The 18,824-nt window shown below is 35.2% G+C and overlaps 3 protein-coding genes across 3 annotated transcripts; 1 reads left to right on the top strand and 2 right to left on the bottom strand.

The window, feature by feature from the left end:
• The first annotated feature begins 2,883 nt into the window (after nt 1-2,883).
• On the top strand, nt 2,884-7,920 carry LOC122056021 (glycosyltransferase-like At2g41451). Its single transcript, XM_042617756.1, has 11 exons — nt 2,884-3,384; nt 3,659-3,808; nt 3,926-3,978; nt 4,700-4,808; nt 4,999-5,133; nt 5,206-5,250; nt 5,393-5,580; nt 5,765-5,906; nt 6,992-7,038; nt 7,159-7,246; nt 7,363-7,920. Exons 1-11 carry the CDS (start codon nt 3,052-3,054, stop codon nt 7,618-7,620), a joined length of 1,548 nt encoding a protein of 515 aa, XP_042473690.1. The 5' UTR covers nt 2,884-3,051; the 3' UTR covers nt 7,621-7,920.
• A 185-nt stretch (nt 7,921-8,105) lies between these two features.
• LOC122056020 lies at nt 8,106-11,250 on the bottom strand. Its single transcript, XM_042617755.1, has 4 exons — nt 10,871-11,250; nt 10,385-10,504; nt 10,232-10,302; nt 8,106-8,633 (listed from the first exon to the last, which is right to left on the bottom strand). Exons 1-4 carry the CDS (start codon nt 11,018-11,020, stop codon nt 8,387-8,389), a joined length of 588 nt encoding a protein of 195 aa, XP_042473689.1. The 5' UTR covers nt 11,021-11,250; the 3' UTR covers nt 8,106-8,386.
• Nucleotides 11,251-13,350: 2,100 nt separating this feature from the next.
• Nucleotides 13,351-16,892, bottom strand: LOC122056019 (DEAD-box ATP-dependent RNA helicase 35-like). Its single transcript, XM_042617753.1, has 2 exons — nt 15,833-16,892; nt 13,351-14,447 (listed from the first exon to the last, which is right to left on the bottom strand). Exons 1-2 carry the CDS (start codon nt 16,789-16,791, stop codon nt 13,583-13,585), a joined length of 1,824 nt encoding a protein of 607 aa, XP_042473687.1. The 5' UTR covers nt 16,792-16,892; the 3' UTR covers nt 13,351-13,582.
• Nucleotides 16,893-18,824: the final 1,932 nt, after the last annotated feature.

The following is an 18,824-nucleotide window of genomic DNA, read 5'->3' as shown; positions in this document are numbered from 1 at the left end:
ACTACCATAAGCATTAGGGTTGTCGGCGTTGGAACTTTATTAGATATGTATGTTGATGATGATCCCTCCTTTGGCAAGATATTTCAAGAGGTAACGAATGAGTTTCCCAATAATTTTATTATGCACAATGATTATGTATTTCATGGACTATGATTATGTATTCCAGACTGTTTCTTAATGCATCACATTATCAGTAAATTGTATAACAAAGGACACTTCAACCGAGATAAGATATTAGCCCTCATCTCTTCCGACTTTTATTGGCCCAAGCTAACTAGTGATGTAGCTCATTTCTTGAACTGTTGTTTTGTTTGTCAGCAATCTAAGGGAACCCTCACCAATGCTTGTTTGTATACTCCCTTACCAATTCCCAAGGTCCCTTGGTGTGAGGTCAACATGAATTTCGTATTAGGTTTACCCCACACCCAACGAACCACAGATTCTATTCTAGTTGTGGTGGACCGATTGTCCAAGATGGCTCACTTTGTGACATGTAGAAAAATCGTGGATGTTGTTCGGATTATTACCCTCTTCTTCAAAGAGATTGTTCATTTACATGATATTCCTCAAACTATTACTTCAAATCGTGATACTAATTTTGTCAGTCGATTTTGGAAGACTTTATGGTGAAAGCTAGGTACAAAGCTAAACTTCAGCAGTACCTATCACCTCAAATGGATGGTTTAACTGAGGTAGTGAACTAGAGCTTAGAAAATTTCTGAGATGTCTCACAGGAACCAAACTGAAGCAATGAGATATGATTTTACCTCAAGTAGAATTCACATACAATAGATCAAAGAACATTACCACTGGCTTGATTCCTTTTGAGGTTGTTTATGGACGAAGCCCATCCGAGATACTGGATTTAGTCCCTATTTTGCATCCAGGATAAGCTAACCCCAAGGCTGAGAAGATTGTTGAGCATCTTCAAGTCATTCATGAGTAGGTTAAGAGGCAATTCAAGAAAACAACACCACGTATAAGATCAAGGTAGATCAGCGTCAACGCCATGTTCTTTTTTACATTGGCGATATGGTTTGAGCTGGATTAACTCGTGACCGTTTCACTATTGGTGAATACAACAAGCTCAAAGATCGAAAGATTGGACATTGCGAGATACTATAGAAGATTAATAATAATGTCTACATGTTACGACTTTTTATTCATTTAAAAACTTTTGATGTTTAAATGTGAAACACGTAAGTCATTGTATTGTGGAGCTGGATACACCCACCTTAAACTCAAGGGCAAGTTCTCTTCAACTCTGGGATGCAAGAGGGTATCCAAAGTATTCATATTTGCATCTTTTGAAATTTTTTTAATTAGTTATCTGTTGATTAAGTTTAGTTTACTTTTTTCCCTTAATTATATTGAATTTTGTCCTAAATCTTAGGGAACTAAGTCTTGTTAGTTAATTTATCCTAAATCTTATAGACTAAGACTAGTTGACTATTTTTTTTGTTTAGATATTTTGAGAGTTTTGAGAGCTATATAAACCTATGTTTAGATAATTTTTAGGATAAGTTATTTTGATATTGAATCATTTAGTTTCGCTTAAGTCATGTTATAGTTACATCTCTTTTATTCTTCTATTTCCGTTCTTATTTTCTTGAGAATATTTTAAAACTTAGCTTGTGCTACTTCTTTTTTCGTAATTTCTCTCTTATTTTCTCGTAATCCCTCTGAAACTTCATGTTCCAGAATAATCTATATTCTACTCGGTATCAATTTATTATAACTGTTAAATATTATGTAATTAAAATATTTATATCATAGCAGTCATGAAATTATAACTATTATAATTAGGGTTTAGGGTTTAGATAATAGTTACTAGATTATAACTGTTATAATTTTATAGCATGTAAATTTGTATATTACTACAATAGTGTCTAAACTAAAGATAGTTTTTGAAAAGATATATATATACTTGCTTAGGATAAGACAAATATATATACTTGCTTAGGATAAGACAAAATAAAAAAAGTGTTATTTTAAGGGTAAATTATTCTAAACTCTCTGTATGCAAACTTAACTTTCTCCTTAGTTTCTGTGTTAGAAAAAAATTATTCTTACTTTCTACATGTAATTTTTTTTACTTCAACTCCTTAATGCACATCGATTGACTTAATGATCTTCAATTTTTTTAGGTACAAAAAGTCTAAAATGAAGTATAATTCCTCCTAAATTCAGTATATTTTAACTAGAATTTAATATATTTTCTATCAAATTGAGTACAATTCTTTTTTCGCATGATCAATTGATTGATATACTCAATTCTAATTAAATGATACTGAATTTGGAAGAAATTATATCTTATTTTAAACTTCTTTTTACCTATAAAAAATAACGAGGGATTTTGGTCTAAAAATAATAGTATAATTCCTACTAAACTAAGTGCTATTTAACTAGAATCGAGTGCGTCAATTAATTAGTCATGCAAAAAAAATTGTGCTCAATTTGATTAAAAAAATATATTGTATTTTAGTTTACATATGTTCTACTTAGGAGGAATTATATTTCATTTCATATTTTTTATACTAAAAAAATAAGGATAATTAGATAAATCGATATGCATGAGGGAGTTAGAAGTAAAAAAAATTATTATAGGAATAAAGTTTTTCTAACATAAGGACCAAAGAGAAAATTTAATTTATGATTAGAGATTTTAGGATAATTTATAAATATTTCAATGATTCCAATAAAAAAATCGCTCATTAATTAATTAATTAATTAATTATTTATTATTATTATTATTATTATTATTATTATTATTCCGTCCTTCCACCAAAAATTCTAATTATTTTGAAAAAAGTCCGGAGAGAGAAAAATTTTCAACAAACAAGGACTTGACTATTTAACCCTAAAATTTCTGGAATCACTGTTTGTCGTCAATCTATTCGTTACCTATTGCCCTCTGCGGTTATTGCCGCCGGCGATGTTATAAAATCCTCCGGCGGTTTACTACAATGCAATAATTGCTGTCGCCGTTTATATATAATTATTCTCCATTTCGCCTTCCAAATCTTCCTCCTCTTTGATTCGATCGGCCCAATGGCGGGCCTCGACGCGGTTCACCGGCACCAGGCCTTCCCCTCCCGCCTTCTTCTATTCCTCACGGCGCTCCCCATGACGCTCGCCGCCTTGGCTTTCGTCCTCCAGTGGCGCGGCGGCGTAGATGATCCCGCGTCGCGGTGGCTCGTGGCCGACGCCCAGGGGTTCCCGGGGACGGACAACAGCCCCCGGAGTTCGTCAGGTTCGTCCACACCTTCCGTGGTTGCGCGCTTCTCCTCGGACTGCGCGGACATCCTCAGCTCTAATTCCTCACCTTCCTTCCCTTACTACCGCGGCTGGAAGTTCGATTTCGACAAGGATCTGGAGCCGAAGGTGAGATCTTGCGCGTTTCTGAATAGTTCTTGGGGTGAGTTTTAACTTTGTATGTGCGAAGCAAACTGGAATCCAGATCTCGGTAGGGATTTGGTGAGGTTCATCGGTGATCATGTTGTTTCATTTGTGATTCTGTCGTTGTGCCATGGGATACCTTAATCATGGACGAAGATCTACTAGATAAATATTTGAAGAAGGAGAAGGGCTTCGTTTTGTTGGCCTTCACTGATTTGTTAATTGACTGAAAAATTTAGCTTTTCTTATCATTCTTCAGATATGCATAACAACAAGCACCTCAGCCGGTTTAGAGCAGATTATACCTTGGTTATTTTATCACAAGGTCATCGGTGTGTCACAATTTTTTCTGTTTGTTGAAGGGAAGGCTGCGAAGCCTCATGTTTCAGCTGTTCTTGAATCTATACCTGTAAGTTAACCAGTCTTTTTTGGGGGGATCATAAGATGAATATTCTTATCTATTCTCTAGTTAATTCAAGTACTGCAAGACTCCTCGATTCTATTATTTGGATTTGTATTTTGGCAGGGTGTAAAAGTCATATACAGAACTAAAGAACTTGAGGAGAAGCAGGCAAAAAGGTCAGTTTATTCATTACGGTCTTCTTAAGTTCTTTATTCTTGAAGAAGCACAAAATCAATTAGAACTCACTATTGACTATTCTTTTGAGTGGAAGTATTACAGATTCATTTCACATAATGTCTGAAGCTAAAAATGCTAAAATGAATAGCTCCATTAGTGACTTTTAGACTTCATGAGCTGTGTGACTTTTAGACATCTAAGGTGAAATGAAGCAGATTGTTCTTTCTTATCTATTGAACCTCTACATAGCTTGCATAACATTACACATTACATCTTTTTGCGATGGAAAACTCCAATTGTAGCATAATGAAATATACATCAATGAATTTTTTACCTAAAAGTTTAGTGTCAAATTAAATGTGAAAGAAACTCATCTGCAAGATTCAATAGTAGGAAGTTTTTTTTCTTCTAGAGTTTTTTTCCTCTGTTAATCTGACCTTTGGTGGTGTTGGGACCGAGGGGCATGAGAGACTAATAAAAGTCACCTTCATTCTTTAGGTACATGATTAAATGATGTCCACTTAGATGTGTTTTAAATATGAAAGTACTTCCATCAGAGATTCTTGACATTTTTTGATGGATTATGTTTTTTCTTGAATTTCACACACCTAATAGAAAGATTAATGACTTCCTTTTGTTTCTTATAGAAATGTTTGCTTCGCATGATTTTTCAATGCACGGTAAAATGTTGAATAGACTTCATTTACCTTCATTCTACAGCCGAATATGGAATGAGACTTGGTTAGCGGGCTTCTTTTACAAGCCTTGTAATTATGAACTCTTTGTCAAGCAATCACTCAACATGGAGATGGCAATAGTCATGGCACGGGTATGGGAGCTTTTGTTGCATTTCAACATTCTGCAAAAGTGCATGAGAAGCAATTAAATATTTTGATGTGTCAACAATATTTATTGTGTTTGTCTAACAATTATCTTTTAGGAAGCATGGACTACTTGGAATTATATAGATAACTAAATTTGCTCCTTTCTAAGCAATAACTTGATTTCTTTTGGTGAAGGATGATGGTATGGACTGGATCATTCATCTTGACACAGATGAGTTAATGCATCCAGCAGGTGCAAAGGAATACTCTTTAACTCAGTTGCTTTCTGATGTTCCTGCTGATGTTGACATGGTTATATTTCCAAATTATGTATGTAAGCTTTTGTACTTGTAGAAGAACATGATGTTTTATTGCACCTATGATAGATGTTTTTGGATCCAGGAGAGCAGTGTTGAGAGGGATGAAATCAAAGATCCTTTCAGCGAGGTATATGACTCATTGTGTTTTCCTTATTCTTTTAAACCAGTGAGCATAAATATTACAGTTTGTATTCCAATATCAGTCTATACTTGTTAAACAATTTCCCTAGCTTATAGACTAAACCTCATATCATGTTCTTTCTCCACAGGTATCTTTGTTCAAAAAGAATTACGATCATCTACCAAAAGAGATTTACTTTGGTATGTATAAAGAGGCCACACGTGGTAATCCCAATTACTTCCTTACATATGGAAATGGGAAATCAGCTGCACGAATTCAAGACAATCTTCGGCCAAATGGTGCACATAGATGGCACAACTACATGAAATCTCCAAAGTAAGATGTTTCCTTGCATATGTTTGGACAACGCTCTGCTTTTGCAGTTGCGTATGTTTAGATCAGATAATGGACCATAATTTCCCCCCTAATATCCTAGCCTTTAGTGACAACATTTTTTGGTACTTTATTTTCTTTTGTGGCAATCCAAACAACAGCCCTCATAAGATCCCTTTCCCTGTAGTGAGATCAAGTTAGAGGAGGCTGCTGTACTGCATTACACATATTCAAAGTTCTCCGATTTGACATCCCGACGAGATCGGTGTGGCTGTAAGCCAACCAAGGAGGATGTCAAGAGGTGCTTCATGTTAGATTTTGATAGAGCGGTAAGTGCTTAACATTGCAAGAAATTACTTTGCAGTTTGTTTTCCTTTTTGATTGACGAAGAATGCTTATTTTTTCAAGATCATTTGCCACTACTTCATTTATCTATACACAGCTCACTTATAGGTTGAGTTTTTTATTTATGTATTTTATATCTGTTGTCAACCAACAGGTTATAATAACCATAATGTGTATATCCTTGTAAATTACATTTTGGTCTGTACCATGGGCTTCAGTACTTCACACCAAACCATATTTATAAAAATGGTGATTGAAATGGAGGAACATGCATTTCCTATATATTAGATTTTTATTCAAAAATCTGATAATTTTAGATATTATGGAAGCATGATTCAATAAGAATATGAAATAATCCTCACGGGGTACCCAGTTGGCTAGAGGGTGACAGATTGCTACAATGGGACAGGGATCAATTCTCGGCGGGCGCATGCCCTCGAAGAAAAACTTCTCTCACCCTTTAGCCACTTGGCGGTCGGCTATAAGACGACCCTGTGATTTACCTCTCTTCACATAACTTGGGATGGGTTGTGAGGGGCGCGTAATAAACTTTTGCTACAATAAGAATATCAAACAAGAATTTGGTAACTAAAATGAAGGTGACTAAAGAGGTTTTGTGGGATAACCGTATGCCATTTATACATTTATATTAGAAGTTAACTTGTGAAGATTGCATATCAAGGTGTTGGATAGCTCCAGAAAGAATATTCAAACTGGTATATTACTAGGGATTAAAATACTAAGCTTATGTGAGGAATTCTTGAAATTGAATACAATTGTGATTCATGCACTCTAAATTGTTGGACAAGATGATAAAATAAGAGAAAATAGGTTAAGATGACATGATGAAAATGATAATTAGGTTTATAATTATATAAGTTGAATCAATTGGAAATGAAGTGTAAGGCGTAGTAGAGTAAAGATAAAGGAATTCTTGTTAACCTAAGTGATTTAAGAGTGAATATTACTAGTGATTTATGCTTGCATAAAAGCTCAGCAGCTGCTTTATTTGTCTGTACAAGTTTTTGCCAAATTAAATAACAGTGCAACCTTCCTGTTTTCATTACAGGCTTTCATCATTGCTTCAACTGCCACTGAAGAAGAAATGTTGCGTTGGTAAGTTTCTGAGCTTTCAAATGAAGTTTCTAAAGGATGCTCATTGTACCTACAGACTTTGTTGGAAATCTTTAAGTCTTTTATTTATTTTTTTGTGTTTAATGTTTATTTTTCTTCTAGGTACAATGAACATGTTGTATGGACTGACAAACAGCTAAATCTGAAGCTCCTCAGGAAGGGTATCTTGACACGCATATATGCACCGATGGTAAGTGTCTACATTCCGTATTCGCTATGGTGTTCAAAACCAAAATCCCTAATCGATATCTGCCTGGTTTCTGAGTTTTTCCTCATGGTCTTTGTGTTTCATTTATATGTTTGAAGGCCATTATCCAATCTCTGAGGGAAAATGGTGTTTTGAGCTCTGCAATAGCATCTGCTCATGCATCTTCCAAACTCAAACTCAACTCGACAACCAAGATTCCTCAAAGGAAACCTGATGCACACCCAGATTTGGTCCACGGGCGATCAAAATCACAAGTGACTGCAAGGAAGATCATGGATATCTCCGGCGGCACCATGGACATTGCAGTCCCACCACTATCTCCCCCATGCTTGCACGATTTGATCACGGAGAAATGAAACGGCATCAAACTCCATTTCTTTCCCAGGTTCATATATTTCAAGAACTTGGAAATCCAAACGAGTTTAGTGAGGCTAAGAATTTTTCTATAGGGAATATTTTGAGGCTTTATGAACCCTTTTTTTTTTTTAATATACACGTAGAAGAGCAGTAGAGTGATTTAGGAGATCAGTAACATTCCTCTTGCACTGTTAGATTTAACAAACTCATGTATTATGGATTTCTTAACTGCTTGTATAGAAATTATTGGCATTTCACCTTACTTTTTCATTTTTAATAAAGTAAAAATCTTTGAATCATATTTTTTTTTTCTACTTTCAAAACGTTCAATCAAGAACACCAAACCTTCAATTATGGAAATCTTTTCATATATCATTACAAATCATATATGATTTGTATTTAGATAATCAATAAATATTTCAATTAGATAATTAGATGATGTAAAATTATAATAAATATGTATATTAAATGATGAAAAATAAGATTGGCCAATTAAATTTCAGGCAGTGTTATTCTATGCGTATGACAAGATCCACATCAACAACAAACACCAAGGTCCATTATTATCTTACATAAATTTGAGAAATACAATTTTAAAAAAATGCCCAATTTTTTTTTGATCAGACTGTTAGCCGCGAGCATAATTGACGCATCTCAATCTCCATTTCCCTTCACTCGTTTGAGTTTCTGACACTGGATCACACCTCATCTACCAAGAACTATGCCATTGTCTAACTCTACAATTGGATTATCTACCCGTCTGTGTTAGATCCTGGCCTTCTTTGGTTTGACAATGAAATCATTATCTCCATCATCATCATCATCACTATCGGCTTGTTTCTTGGCCTTGGCATTTCCATTCTTGGATTGAGGTGGGGGTTTCTTGGAGCTTTCTGCTTTGTCCTGCTTGGGTTTAACGGGGGTACCCAATCTCTGTTGTGACAGCCTCTTCAACTTTTTATCATATGTTTTTCTAGCTCTTTCAGGAGACAACAAGCCATGCTCCATCATCCTGCAAATTGGAGATGAAACATCATAAACGTTATGACTAAAACTACATCTGAGTTACACATTTAAATTGCGGATGATTGGTTAACAGATATGGGCATTATGTGTAGCTCCAATAGACAATAATATGGAAGTAAATAGGTTGAGATCCTATGAATATGCTGAAATACAAGAAAAATTGAATCTAATGTACATAAATAATTTAATCAATTATGTTGTAGATGAAAAAATGTACATTGTTTTAAGGCCATTCAGTTAACCAAATTTCCTCCTGTGCAACGAGGCACTTGTCTAACTACATCATAGCCCCACAAAGTCAGTTTTGTAGAAGTGAAGGTTGTCAGTTGGAGAATTGACCCACTACAGGAGCCGCAAGAGTGCCAAGTGCTTGGCATATGACAAGTGACATTATAGCAAAATATTACTAGTGATATCATTTCCGATAAAGTTTTATGGAGAGAAGATTTATGTAACCTACTCTAAATACTTGAAACAAAAACAGCTTGACGATGATGGTGGTGATATTCAATTCGATGAGTGTTCAAGCATATACTCAAGATTTGATTAAAACACCAAATTAAGGGAATTTTTCATAATAGAAATGACTTTAGGCCCTAAAATTGACACTTTTGGAGTAGCTCAAAAGTGGGCACTGCACTACAGAGGTGTGACAGGAGTTTGAAAAAGATTGCAGGATAGACCTTCAATTATATCCATTAAAATGAAGCGTACAATTTAATTCAAGAGAAGGTTGCTTCAACATGGAACCAGATTACCATCTAATTTGATCTATAACAACAAATTTATTGCTTTCTTTCTTTGTCACTCTCATTCATTTCATCTAAATGCTAACAAAGTATGCTACAAAAACTCTGCTTTAATTCTGTTATAGTTCTTAATCCCATGATCAGTCTTCTGTGAGTTATTTAACATATATTGCTTATATCAGACCGGATGTTCAGTTTCCATCATACAGCTAAAAATTAAAAAGCATAGCTTTGCTTGAGTTCCCATCTACCCTATAATTTTTTTCAGGTCATGTCACAGCAGATGTTTCAAAGGAAATCAAATTCTCCTACTAACTACCCAATCATATCTGCACCAGGGCCTGCAATTACAGGGGAATGTGTTTTGTTTTAGAATGACAGTAGGAGAATAGCATAATATGCACCCACCTGCATGATCTAGGGACAATGGGGTGCCCCATCAAAACAAATCAACCACCATTCTTCTTTAGGATATGATTAGGCTCAAGTTTTACCTAAATGCAAGCAGTTGATTTCTTGCATATGCTCTCAGGCAGCATAATGGAGGAGACAAATTCACCAAAAGGGACTTTCGGAACATTTTGCTAAAGAAAAATTGTTAGCACCATTATATGGGTCTCAGGTGTACGATCAAAGAATGAAAGTTACATGAATGGTCTTCTTGTGATGCATTGTCTTCTTACAGATACATGAAGATGCCTATAGTTTATCACCTTAGCAAGTCGATAGTATGATAATTCACTTATTACGGTATGCAAGCAGTATCAGCTAAAGAAAGGAGCTCAGAAGCAATGAACAAGTGTAGAGGTAGGGATAACAGAGAAAACAATCTTACCAAAATTGTGCCATTTCACTTGAGGGAATTTGTTTCGACAGAGATTCATAGAATATCCTCAAGGGTTCCCTCTATGTGAAACAACACCAAAGGAACTATTCACCCAACTGCAAGTTGCAACAAAGGAGAATTGTATGTTTGGAAATCACAAACCTCTTCAGGAGGATCATGCTTCTGGCCGGGCAAAGAATACACTTTCTTCACGGTTTTTGCTCTAATTTTGGTTTTTGTCACAGTTTTGGAGGCGTTGGATGCGGCAATTGTTGTTTTAACCTTCACATTAGCACGAACCAAATGTTTAACAAATGCAATGGAAAAGAAACACAATATGATGCATAAGAATGGAGAAGCTTCCGATCCAAAATCAATGGGTTCCGAAGCATCAAACTGAAGCAGAAACAGATCTGAAAACAAGCCACAATCTCAATCGAAGTTACCAAAATTGAACATTATTTTTCGACTTTTAGGAATTTATACCAATGATGTAAAGGGGAAATGTTATCTTCAACAGAATCCAAATCCAAAACCAGTCAAATAAGGCAAATCGTGCATTAAGCAAATCAATCAAGCAGGAAGAGACAGATCGTACGAACTCCCACACCAGATCGCAATTTTTCTCAGAAAAAAAGAGATCTTTACCTCGGACTTCTTGACTACCGTGGCAGATTTCGGCCTGGCAACCATAGTTGTTTTCCCCGATGCATCGATCTTCTTGTTCGCCTCCGACGCCGCGACGCCTTTCCCCTTACCAGCGCTGCCCCCTCCGGTTGTTGCCACAGCCGAAGACATCACCGGGTCGCTCAATTTAGCACCCAAACTCCGTCAAACAATCGTTTTGGATCCTACCAAGAAGATTGCAGCAGGAGCTTCTCTACGTCTTTCGATCTAAGAATTAGACCCGCTCTGGCTGGCGGCCGCCGTCGTAGCTTTGGAGGAAACGGGGAAACGGATAAAAGGAGAAGACCGGAAGTTTATCCTACACTGCGTCGCATTTTCGTCATTTCCCCGCTTTAAAAAGATTCCGCATCGATTTTCGGTCATTTGGCCTTTTTATGATATTCCAAGTATTTTCGGCGAACAATAGTTTCTTGTGATATTCAAATTATACATATTACTTTAGTCATCGAACGACAGGGTATCCAGGGGATATGGTAAAATTGGTATTGGATTAAGTCTTAGTAAAAAAAAATGTACTAAATGATAACTTCCCAATTGAAAGAAACCCTAGAATTTAAAATGGATAATCTGAATTAAATCCTTAGTTTGATAAAACTAAGGTTTATTAAATTAGAATAAAAAAAAGATAGATAGGTGTAGAGACCACGTAAATTTATATATATAGTATGTTTAGTTTAAATTATCATGTATAGTTAAGTTATAAGAAATAAAATATAATCAAATTTTATTTGATTTAACATAGATAATATAACAAAAAATTATCTATTTAAAGATTTTAATAAATAATCTAGTTTAATTTTTACGTAATGCCTTCCATTATAAAACTAACCCTACATAATAATAATAATAATAATAATAATAATAATAACTATTATTATTATTATTACTTAAACTCTACAAATTTTTATTTTTTCTTTTTCACATTTTCTTTATTTTTTTTTTTTTTTGATGTTTTTACCTTTGTTTTTTACGTTTTTTTAATTTTTTTATGTTTTTTTTATTTTTTAATTTTTTTAATTTTTTTTTCCTTTTTTTATGTTTTTTAATTTTTTTATATTTTTTGTTTTATTATGTTTTTATTTTTTTTACGTTTTTACATTTTTTTTAATTTTTTTATGTTTTTATTTTTTTACGTTTTTACATTTTTTAAAAAAAAATTATGGTTTTATTTTTTTATGTTTTTACATTTTTTTAAGTTTTTATTTTTTTTAAGTTTTTACATTTTTTTTATTTTTTTACTTTTTAAAAAAAAATTATGTTTTTATTTTTTTTACGTTTTAATTATTTTTTTTACGGTTTTTTAAATTGTTTTACGTTTTTTTTACGTTTTTTTTTTATCTTTTTATGTTTTTATTTTTTACGTTTTTTTTATTGTTTTACGTTTATTTATTTATTTATTTATTTATGTTTTTATTTTTTTACATTTTTTTACGTTTTTTCTCTTTTTTTTTATTGTTACAATTTTTTATTATTTTTTAATTTTTAACCTTTTTTCTATTTTTTATTTTTTATATTTTCTTACATTTTTTAATTATTTTTTACATTTTTTCTAGTTTGATTTTTTTACGTTTTTTTTTATTTGTTTATTTTATTTTTTATATTTTTCATTTTTTTCTTTACATTTTTTCTTTTTCTCATATTTTTCTCTTATTTGAGTGTATTTTAGGTAAAAAAAAAAAAATCGCTAATCCTAGAATCAAGAAAATCTCAGTTTTTCGAGGTTTTCCGATTCCAAGTTATATACCCCTTTTCTAACGTGTCGAAAATAGAACATTACTCGTGAATCATGGATTATCTAAATCAAATAAAATTTTCATTGATAACTTTGAATGAATAATTTTGAACCAAACGCATCTTAATAATTATAAGTATAACCGGTGCGGTCTGAGGGATCCAGATACAGCCGTTAATTTAACTGTCAATTTAGATTGAGTCTTTGGATTGATATCTGGCTAAACAATTTGAGCAGAATTTTATCAATTTATCAATGCATTTTAACATAATCAATAGTGCACCAACTCCATGCTTCTGTGATTCCAAATAAGTTAAATGAAAACTCAACAGACTTATAGATTTGATCCATCCATATGGCAGCTTAAATTTTAAAATTTTAATTAATTATTTTTTTTAACAGGCTCATGAATTAACCCATTTTGGATTGGAGTTTTTTCAATCCGATAACATGGGGGCCAGTCCGCCCCGCCTCTGTGACAGCACTGCCCCCAACCCAAGGGCATATAAACAGTTTGCTAAAGACATTCTTCAAAATCTTTGTTGTGGATTTAATCAATCTTAAAGATTCTCAAACACACTTCAGATCTTATAAATGATGTGAAAGAGGACGAGCAGCCATTAGTCCTAATTATAATTGAAATCAACTATATAAGCCCTATTGAAGTGAAGAACATGGCAGGAAAAGGAAAAAACACATAAAGGAAGCCAACCAAACTATTCTAAGATGTTCACGTAAATCCAGCATTTTCTGCAAAAGTTAGAACACAAGAGTGAGTTCAATCTGTAAGATTACAGCAACAAGTTGACAAAAAAAAATTTACAAATCCAAAGGCATTTAGTCAGCACTGGTAGATAGACAGATAGTTCCTTCAAGAGCTGAATCAGTTTTGATGTGCAAGTGATGAGAGCTAGACACAACTACAAAGTTTGACAGAAAAATTACATCTCGCCCCTATAGCCTCCAGAACCAAAATAGTCTCTTCTTGAACCGGCAATGGCTATAGATTTCTGGTGCTCCAGCTTAGGACAATCACGGATTCGATGGCCAAGGCCACCGCAATATGCACAACCCTTGACTCCACTAGCACTCGTGAGAACATCGCCGTCTTCCATCGGATCATTAAGTTCTGCCAATACTGGCGGAATCCTTTGCTTTGCCTCTTGCAGTAGGTGCTTCAAGTCGAGGAGTGTCGTCTCTGTTTGGTTTTTGTTTATGAACGTTGTCGCAATGCCTGTTTTTCCACACCTTCCCGTTCGTCCAATTCGATGTACGTAATTTTCAATTTCAGCTGGCATGTCGTAGTTTATTACATGTTGAATGTCAGGAAAATCAAGCCCCTTGGAAGCAACATCAGTGGCCACCAAAACATCCTTCTTGCCAGATTTAAAAGATGATATTGCATATTCTCTGTCTTCTTGATCCTTGCCGCCGTGGATAGCAACTGCTTCAACACCCTTATGAAGAAGATACTCGTGGATATCATCCACATCAGCTTTATTCTCACAAAAAACCAAGACCGGTGGTGGTGTCTTCTGGAGGCATTCAAGAAGATATACGAGTTTCGCTTCTTGTTTCACATATTCAACCTCTTGAATGACATCAAGGTTTGCTGCTCCGGCTCTTCCAACATTTACTATTACAGGTTTCACCAAAGCATTTTTTGCGAAGTTTTGTATCTTTGTTGGCATGGTGGCGGAAAAGAGTAAGGTTTGCCTTTGTGATTTAAAATGATCGAATACTTCCCTTATATCCTCCTCAAATCCCAAATCCACAAGTCTATCAGCCTCATCCAATGTCAAGTAACTGCAGTAAAAAATGATGTTAGAATCATCATAAATGTGAAATTGAAACAATTCCATATAACAATTGAAAATTGTATGGTTTTTTTTGGCATAATTAATGCAGTATCCTTTAAACTTGGTAATTTAACACTTCCCCAAAAGATACATCAGATCTATATAAATGAACTACATGGATGAGCAACAACATTTCTGCATCCACCAACAACAGCACTATCCAAATACCACCAAATTCTAAAACAGGTTACTTTAAACACACTGAACAATCATACAAGGCAAATTAAATAAACTGTTATCTATATAAGATTAAGAGTGAAAAAGAACCCACACACCTAATGTTTTGGAGTGGTTAGAATTATGGTGGACTCGACATCATAATATCTCGTTACATGAGGCAGATTTGTTTTATAGTGGTAGGAATAGAGTACCTAGATTATAGTAAAGTAACAACCATCTCCAAAGTGGTGTTCAGAATCACATTAATGAAGATAATTAACCATATCTGGATTTCTTGTGTCCTGTGCTCATTAGACGACAAACTGAGCCTAAATTCTCCTTTTGTTAGTTGCAACGATGCAGGATGCTTTTCATCTATCTATACTATGTTATTGCCCATTTCTGTCAATATTGTGAGAGTCAAGGTACTGCAAGATTCACTGATTAGATAAATGTCTACATTGCCTCCAAGGTATTCAAAGTTAGTTATTTTTGTTTACATATTTTTGTTTCCTTTTCTTTACTGTAATTAGGGTTATGTAATCAAAGGGAAAACAAACTAAACATACATGTAAAAAGTTGAGCTCCTTGGTCAGATTGGCATGCTTCACCAAACCGCTTAATTTCTGTTGGTATATGTGGAGATCTAGAATGTCTATTTCTTTGATTTGAATTGGATCATAATCACCAAATTGGAAAATGGCTAAAAGAAACTGTAATTACAATAAAATGTGGGTAGAAGATGATATTACAAGACTGATTTAGAGAGGCCACATGCTATGAGTGAGGGCTTATAGTCAGAAATGAATCCAATGATTCTACAAGGTGTAGGAAAGGGCATCCAAATCCCTATTTCCTCCAGCATAATCATCAGCATGAACAAGTTGTAGCTATGAATCACAACTATATTGTATGAGCTACATGTGTACTTGGATCGTTTCCCTTAATTAAACTATGTGTAATGTAATATTGTCTAATCCATTCATAAAAAGTTATCTTGTCTAATTCTTTCAGGATCCAAGTAGAAATATCAACACAAAAAGTGTATATTTTGTAGCAAATAACTTGAATAATCAAACAAGATGCTGTATTTTCAACTGAGTTTATTTTCACATATATCTTTACAAGATTATAATGAGTTAAAGCTATGTTGACATAGTAAAGGAATAGTACCTGCAGTTATCGAGATTCATCTTTTTCTTAGCAAGTAAATCTTTCAACCTCCCTGGAGTGGCGACAACAATATGCACCCCTTTCTTGATCACCTCAAGTTGCGACCTCATGTCGACACCGCCAATACATAACAACGGCCTCAGCTCTGGGTAGCCATGCTTCTTCAGAGGAAGAAGGAACTGCTCTACGACCTCATAAGTTTGACGAGCAAGCTCCCTCGAAGGGCACACCACGAGTCCAAATGGGCCCTCGCTGGGCACTATTGGCATCATAAGCTCCTCTTGCAGCGCTGTCATAATCAGAGGGAGCACAAAGACCAATGTTTTACCCGAACCAGTGAAGGCAATACCAATCATGTCTCGCCCCGACAGGATTACTGGAAGACCCTGCACCTGGATGGGGGTGGGCTGGAGGATCCCCTTTTCCTTCAGCTTCTGGAGGACAGGCTCCGGAAATCGCATATCGCGGAAGTTACTTATCGGGGCCGGCACGTCGTCGCCGTCAACAAGGATGTGCCACTTGCGGCGGATGGCGTCGGCTTGAGCCGCAGACAACCGTCGGATAGCAAGGGGAGGCCTCCACCCAGTGGGCATCGGCTCCGTGTAGGTAATGCCCTTGGCGAGTTCACGGACAGACATAAGAGTCTTCCGGTCAGAGAGGTGCTCGATCATCTCCTTCTCCTGCTGGACGAGCTGCTCGGTAGGGCTGACCTCGGGGAGCTCACGCTTGAGCTGGGAGGCCTTGACGAGGAGGCTGGGTTTAGCCTCGGCGATCGGGGGGCGTGGATCGGAGGCAGGGTCATCGGATTGGGCGGCGACGGAGGAGGCGGATTGGCTCTTGCGCTGGAGAACCTTCAAAGCTTCCATAGCCCGGCGTTTGTGGACAGGTATGTAATCTTCATAGTCATCATCATCAGAGTTGTCCAGGCGTTCAGGTATGCGTTTTCCGGAGATCGCCATGGGCGAGCGGAGGGAGAGAGTGTCGGCGAGCGGGGAGAGAGAAGAGGGCAAGGTGTCGGCGAGCGAAGGGAGACAGAAGAAAAGAGGGCAAGGTGTCGGCTGTTTGGAAATTGAATACTCCCTGATCCACTTTTTATAACCGAAAAATTTTTTTAAACCGAAATTTTTTAACCGAAAAAATTCTGTTTGGAAATTTTTTTTATAACCGAAAAAATTCTGTTTATAACAAATTTCCAAATAAACAATAAAAAACCAAATAAATTTTAAAAATTACCTTATTTAACTATTTTAAATAAAATTAAATTCTTAATTAAATTTATTCTTTCGACGGTAAAAAAAATATGATGGATTATGAATTGGAAGAAGGGAACATAAATATTTTTTTATGATGACATGCATGTTTGTAATATAATATATGAATTGACTTTTACACTCGAGGGCTTTCTAGGTTTTCATAGCTTGCTGTTTGTGGACAAGGATATAGTCTTCATGGTTATCATCTTCGTCCTAGTATTAAGGTATGCTCCGTTTTTCGTCGGTGGAGGTCATGATTGAAGGTGGAGTAGGAAAAGCGTCCGGAAGGAAAAAAGACGAATCTTCGTCGACGAGCGGAGGTAGAGAGAAGAGCAAGGGCGAACAGAGACAGAGACAAGAGGAGCAAGAGTTTCGACAGTTTCAGGGGAATCGGGAAGTGAATACTCGAAAGAGCCCTAATCCACCCCCTTTCTTATCGAAAAAATTTCTAATAAAACCTTATTTTTCCTTATAACAATTTTTCAAATAAAATATAAAAATAAAAAATAAAAACCTAATAAATTATAAAATTACCATATTTAACCATTTTAAATAAAACTAAATTGTTAATTTAATTTATTATTTTGACAGTAAAAAAAACATGACCAACTATGAATGGAAAGAAGAGAGGATAAACTCTCTTTTACGAAGATTGTGCACACGTGTTGCGTTTGTAATATATGAATCAGCTTTTGCGTTGGAGGATCTTCTGGGCTTTCATAGCCCGGCATTTGTGGACAGGGATGTAGTCTTTGTAGTCATCGTTGTCGTCCTGGTGTTCAGGTATGCTCTGTTTTCCGTTGGTGGAGGTTAGGATTAGAGGTGGGGTAGGAGAAGGCGGTCGAAGAGAAGGAGGATAAATCGTCGTCAGCAAGCGAAGGTAGAGAGAAGAAGAGCAAGGGCAAGCGGAGGCAAAGAGAAGAGGAGCAAGGGATTAGGCAGTTTTAGGGGAATCGGGAATTGAATACTCAAAAGAGACAAAATTCACCCCATTTCTTACTAAAAAAATTCCTAATAAAATCTTAATTTTCCTTATAATAATTTTTCAAATTAAAATAAAAAATAAATACCTAATAAATTATAAAAATTACCTTACTTAACCGTTTTAAATAAAATTAAATTTATAATTTTATTTATACTTTTAATAGCAAAAAAACATGACCGATTATGAATGAGAAGAAGAGAGAATAAACTCTATTTACGACGATTGTGCAAACGTGTAGCGTTTGTAATATAATATATGAATCGGCTCTTGCACTAGAGGACCTTCAGGGCTTCTATAGACCAACGTTTGTGGATAGGGATGTAGTCTTTGTAATCGTCGTTGTCTCGGCGTTCCGATTTGCTCCGTTTTCTATCGGTGGAGGTCATGATTGGAGGTGAGGCATGAGAATGCGCCCGGAAATAAAGAAGATGAATCATCGTCAGCGAGCGGAGGTAGAGAGAATAGGAGTGAGGGTGAGTGGAGGTATAGAGAAGAGGAGCAGGGTTTCAGCAGTTTCAGGAGAATCGGAAAGTGAATACTCGAAAGTGTCCTAATCAACCCCTATTCTTACAAAAAAATTTATAATAAAATCTTATTTTTTCCTTATGACAATTTTCCATATAAAAATAAAAAAAATGAAAATAAAAAACCTAAAACATTATAAAAGTTTCCTTATTTAAATATTTTAAATAAAATTGAATTCTTAATTAAATTTATTCTTTTGATGGAAAAAAAAACATGGCCCATTATGAAT

The sequence above is a fragment of the Zingiber officinale genome, chromosome 3B (genome assembly GCF_018446385.1).
Source record: "Zingiber officinale cultivar Zhangliang chromosome 3B, Zo_v1.1, whole genome shotgun sequence".
NCBI lineage: Eukaryota > Viridiplantae > Streptophyta > Magnoliopsida > Zingiberales > Zingiberaceae > Zingiber > Zingiber officinale.
This window is presented reverse-complemented; position numbering and strand designations above follow the sequence as displayed.